The following is a 5,311-nucleotide window of genomic DNA, read 5'->3' on the forward strand; positions in this document are numbered from 1 at the left end:
TTCTAGACAATAGAAAACCCAAATTTTTGTATCAATAAGCCTAAGTGAAAACTCGAGAGATGATGCTAACTTGGTGTGCCATGAGAACATTGATGAACTTTTGGTTGATTCTTCACCACCATATGAATCAAGTTGACCTTGGCTCATAGAGAGTAGATGACCAAAAATAGTTTGTAAAAAGAGTACACTGATAGATAATCTGAGGTACACATGTAAGGAACCTCTCTTATCACATGCATTCAAGGGGTATTTAAAGAACCCTGCTACTTACTTATTATGAAGTAATAAATGCCCCTCTTTCTTAAGAGACTTCTCAATTTGCGCCTAAAGAACCCCCCTTTTGTAAATATAATCTTGTAGATTTATGCAAAATTTACTGAATAAAATGCAATCTTAGTAAAATGTGATAGCTTCCATTTTCAAAGGTGCATGCTACGAGGTAGATGAGTGGGAAGGTAAATCTAAGGATATGACTTTTACTCAATGGCAATCTTGTGAAAGCAAGCAATGGTGCTCATGATGGAGATGATCAACATAGGTTTGATTGTAGTGTGGTTTGGTCACAACGCCGAGTACAGTATGAAGGGTTATTTTAGAGGAGCACTTCTAATTAGTCCTAGGCTTTAATATCTTAATTGTTTCGGTACACTTTTCATTCTCTTTAATTAAGCTTTTGTTGAGGAAGATCTGTGTGCACAGTGCATGTTGCAACGCTTTCGTCCATCATGAATTCCATTTTGTTGAAGAAGAACTAACTGTGTGCACAATGCCTCTTGCAGCGCCATTGTCCATGAATCCCATTGCCGAATTGATCAATAAAGAGGATGTGTGTGTGGGTGGTCTACAGCATAGAGGATGTAGTTATGGTAAGCGTACAACTTGCAGACCCTCCTACAGGTCATCTCAAATTAGAAATCAACCTGTGATACGATTCTTAAGGTTCGAACATGTAGAAGAATTCAATGAATGGATGAGTTAGTATTAAGGTGCCAAACATTTGATACATTTCGATTGTCATGCTGGCTTTCACCAGACATTGCTAGTCGAGTGTTATGGCAGCTAGCTAGTCAAGGTGGTAGACCATGCCAACTTCAAGGAGCTGCTTGTGAGGGATGGATAGAGCAAGGGGGGCTGTCCGGCAAGCTCTTCGCAGACACTCATACAGGTAATTTACGACCACCCTGTTGATGAAGGAGGAGTCTGAGGAAGCCTGGACATTTGCATGACCAAGCATATAGGTAATGCCTGACCGCCTACACTTGTTGAGGAGATCTATCTCTGCATTGTGTGGCGGGTGCCTTCTGACAGGCTTGCTGGTCTTTCCTTCTGTGCTTCCATCTCCACCATGGTCATTTTCCACCACTACCTCAATTTCTCTCCCTTCCAGCCCATTCCCTTCTTCAGCCTCTTCCCTCATGTAGTCCTCCAAGCTCCTCATCAAAGCTTCCTCAAATTCCACTCCTTGCTTGCTCAAATTACTATCCATGTAGCCATACCTCACCACACACCTGAACATCATCTGCCCCTTGTCTCCCACTCTCCTCACCAAGAACCTCTCCTCTTCTAGCACCCTTGGGACTGGCAAGTTCTTGATTGTAACAAACACCACCACCTCATGCATAGCCGGCATGTTCTCAATAAAGTGCAGGTAAATGGGTGGCACTCCTTGCACCAACTGGCTGTAAACCAGCCCAACACCGGGGACTGTGGCCACAGGGAGTTGTTTCCGTTTGTCGGCAACATCTTTGAGAGGGACTTGATTGGCAACCTCGAATTCATACTTCCTCACACTCACGTAGTGCCAAACATACATGACAAGGAGTAGAACCACTGCGAAGGCTACTGGTACGTAGCCCCCTTGGTTGAATTTGTAGAGGTTTGATGAGAAATAAATCACCTCTACAAAGATGAAGACACCAGCGAAAGTCAACACCTTGTACATGGCCGATTGCCATATCATCAACATAATAAGGGTGAGCAGGTTTGTAGTCACAAGCATCACAGCTACCACAGCAATCCCTGACGACAGTACGCACCTATGTTAGCTTTGCAGCAACAAGAGAAGTATCCAAAAAGGTGAATGTCAACAAATTCGTACCGTAAGCATTCCCAATCAGTGTTGTATTTTTGAAGGCCCCTGTGATGATAACACACAAAATCATCAAGATCCAATTCACTTCAGGAATATAGACTTGTCCAGCAAATTTGGATGAGGTGTGCACCACCTTCACCCGCGGGAAGCACCCAAGAGCCTGGGACTGCTCCACAATGGAGAAGGTCGCTGAAATCATAGCCTGGCTAGCTATGATGGCAGCTACCACAGCCACCACAAACATGGGCCAGTATACAGTTGTAGGTACAGACTTATAGAAGCTCTGTGCAACATCATGTGGAAACTTCATCAAGTATGCTCCTTGGCCAATGTAAGCAGCTAAGAGTGACGGATAAACAACTGTTGTAAATGCAACCTGCATAAATAAAATTAAACAGTAACTAGATGATTTTTAATAATTGTGACGACATTTTGATTATTCATGATGAAAGAGAACCATTGATATTAAGTCAAGCCTGTGTTCTGTTCACAATCAATGAATTAATTCCTTTCAAGGAGGCATACTCATACATCTACAGGTGTCAGCGAATTGGTCACCATATGTGATTGTCTTCCATGCAATTCAGAATGGATAAATCAGAACATGTTACCTGTATTGATCTCACAGAAAAGTGGCTTAAATCTGCAAACATGGCCTCTGTGCCTGCAGTTCCAACAGCAAAAAAAACCATGACTAACATCCCATTATCTACACAATGCTGCTCAGGCAAAGTCCTTTAGAACTTTGGTAGAATGTAAATCCAAAGTGGGCAAAACACATACCGGTAATGCAAAGGACTATTCCTCCTAGTGATATCCAGGCCTGTTTCTTGTTCTGTTGGAAGTAGTAGTAAATGTAGTATGGGGAAAATGCACGAAAGATACGAGGATCATGCTTGATAATATTAAATATCCCAATGCCTCCAATGAAAAGGAACCATATGAGCACACCGGGAGCAAACATGAATCCAACTTTGTCTGTTCCAAACCGTTGTACAGAAAACAGTGCAACAAGGATGACCACAGATATGATGACCACATCATCTGGTGTAAAAGCAATGAAATAAATCAGCAACAAAGCTATTGATTTATAAAATTAAAGTAGCAAATTTAGACAGTGATAAAGCAATAGCAGAACAGAAGAGTGTGATTTGACTACTTACTAGTGCCCAAACTACTAAACTTTCCTTGAATTCCACCAACAGCAGACAGAACTGCAGAGTGAAAACCGAAAACTTCTAGTCAATTTTCTTTAATCCACTCTAGCTGTTCATGCTTTTAGATCAAATGAGAGCTATGTAATGATGCATCATAGCTCAAGAGTGATCCATATTAAATCTATTTTTAGGAATGATCCAACGAATGAGTAATGCAGCAATTGAAGTTCAGGCCCTTCTTCAACAGTACCAGAAATTGCAGGAGTGAGGACACCATCTCCAATGACTGCACATGTTCCAAGCAGGGTGACAGTCAGTAGGACATGCTTTGCAAAGTCGCTGCCTTCCAGAAGCTCCTTTATTTTGGATGCCCTTTTCACCCGACGTACACGAGGTGTTTTAAGCTTGTAATTGGATAATGACTGATCCTCAAGCTGCTGATTTGGGAACCGACTAACTCTTGAATGCCTGCAAATGAGTGAATAGAGTGCAAAGGTTCCACCTGCACCATTTGGAGTCACGAATCAGTTAATTACATTAATTTCCCATGATGATAAATTGACAATGTGTTATACTGGCAACAATCATTTGGGACAAACTAGAGATAATAAAATCAATTGCACAATCCTCAGACACTCTTTATTGAAAATACTGTCTGATGTAAGGTACAACGATGAAGCATTGATGTTGACCTACCGTTCCCATTGTCATTGGCAAAAAGAACAATGAAGACATACTTGATGAGGGGGATGAGGGTGAGGGTGTAGATGATGAGGGAGAGCACCCCAAGCACGTCATCAGGAGTTGGACTTCCGTTTGTAAATATACTGTTGTAGACATATAGAGGAGAGGTGCCAAGATCTCCATATACTACTCCAATACTTTGAAAAGCCAGCCTCATGATGATTGCTGCACTATTAAACGCCTGCAGCATCGCCAAAATGATGTCAATGCATAGTCTTATGGTCCTTACTTCGAGCTTGAGAGTACCTTATGTTAAGTGATCCATTGATTATTCTAAGTGCAGATGTATTATCATCCGTTATAAAACATAATCTGCTCGCGTTTGGCATTAAAACGTACAGATGAGTAATAACCTAACATACTATGCAACCGTAAGGTATGCTGGTCCAATTTAGGAAAAGAATTCAATTGGCAAAAGAGATAGAAGGCGCAGTAAGAGATACGCATGGTTTATGTAATATACTAAGTTACAGATTAGAACAAATCACCGATGTTAAGCCTTCACGTTCTCTAATGTAGTAATCTATAAATGTGTGACTATGTAATAACAATGTATTGACAGAGCCAAACATCAGGACACACGAGAAAAATCACTTGGCGAGATACCAAATGCAAACCATAGAGGTAGTTTGTACCGACAGTTATCCAAGAAACTACTTTAACGACAGAATTACAGAGACATACTGCGTGCTTGCCATGGGGATTGTCACTATATTGAAGCTGGTTAGATTGGAGTTCGAGCGAATCAACACGTTTCATATTCTTCCAAGCCTGCGTATTCGTATGCTGCACCTTTTCTTCTTCTTCTTCTTCTAATTCGTGTTGTGCGGCAATTAGAGCTCCATTATCATTAAAACCATCGGTCATCTCCAAACCCTGCTGGCCGTGATGGTGCTCCATGGCGACCGAAGGAGGAGAAGAAGCAGAATAAGTGATGACGACGATGAGAGCTCTTTTCTTCTTCTTCTTCGTCCTTCTATATAAATAACATCACGGCCTGTAGGCTGTGCTGGCCCTTTGACTCGGCCATGTATTATATTTGCATCCGTCGTAAAAGAACGAGAAAGATGGACGACCTTGGGATAGAAAAAGGGTGATCATGAGCTAAAAGCAATAATTTTGTTCCTTTCAAACATATCCACACCTGGACTTCTAGAAAATTCAAAGGACTTCAAAAATTTTAGAATTTTTTAAAGGATAACTTCCTAGCCCAATGCCTTCGCACCACTGTCACGAACATTCAAAGCCAGGTCACATGCAAGTTTAATTGAGTTCATAGAGTCAAGTTTATAGGGACCCATGTTGACATGACCGGCAA

The 5,311-nt window shown here is 41.4% G+C and overlaps 1 protein-coding gene across 2 annotated transcripts; it reads right to left on the minus strand.

The window, feature by feature from the left end:
- Nucleotides 1-418: 418 nt before the first annotated feature.
- Nucleotides 419-5,051, minus strand: LOC148038490 (potassium transporter 19-like). Of its 2 annotated transcripts, XM_087672759.1 has the most exons (8): nucleotides 4,678-5,051; nucleotides 3,946-4,174; nucleotides 3,500-3,751; nucleotides 3,256-3,306; nucleotides 2,876-3,136; nucleotides 2,704-2,756; nucleotides 2,099-2,468; nucleotides 419-2,019 (listed from the first exon to the last, which is right to left on the minus strand). In XM_087672759.1, exons 1-8 carry the CDS (start codon nucleotides 4,891-4,893, stop codon nucleotides 1,064-1,066), a joined length of 2,388 nt encoding a protein of 795 aa, XP_087528885.1. In that variant the 5' UTR covers nucleotides 4,894-5,051; the 3' UTR covers nucleotides 419-1,063. The 2 variants fall into 2 exon arrangements, with proteins under 2 accessions (XP_087528885.1, XP_087528892.1); XM_087672766.1 differs by lacking the exon at nucleotides 4,678-5,051 and having other exon boundaries at nucleotides 421-2,019; nucleotides 3,987-4,117.
- Nucleotides 5,052-5,311: the final 260 nt, after the last annotated feature.

The sequence above is a fragment of the Lygodium microphyllum genome, chromosome 3 (assembly GCF_053477565.2).
Source record: "Lygodium microphyllum isolate KBCC chromosome 3, Lygodium_microphyllum_v1.1.10, whole genome shotgun sequence".
Lineage (NCBI taxonomy): Eukaryota > Viridiplantae > Streptophyta > Polypodiopsida > Schizaeales > Lygodiaceae > Lygodium > Lygodium microphyllum.

Coding starts and splice junctions, on each gene's coding strand:
- LOC148038490 (XM_087672759.1), bottom strand. CDS start 4,893: ATGGAGCACCATCACGGCCAGCAGGGTTTGGAGATGACCGATGGTTTT. Junction 4,175..4,677: donor ATCCCCATGGCAAGCACGCA/GTATGTCTCTGT, acceptor GCGATGCTGCAG/GCGTTTAATAGTGCAGCAAT. Junction 3,137..3,255: donor GTTTAGTAGTTTGGGCACTA/GTAAGTAGTCAA, acceptor CTTTTACACCAG/ATGATGTGGTCATCATATCT.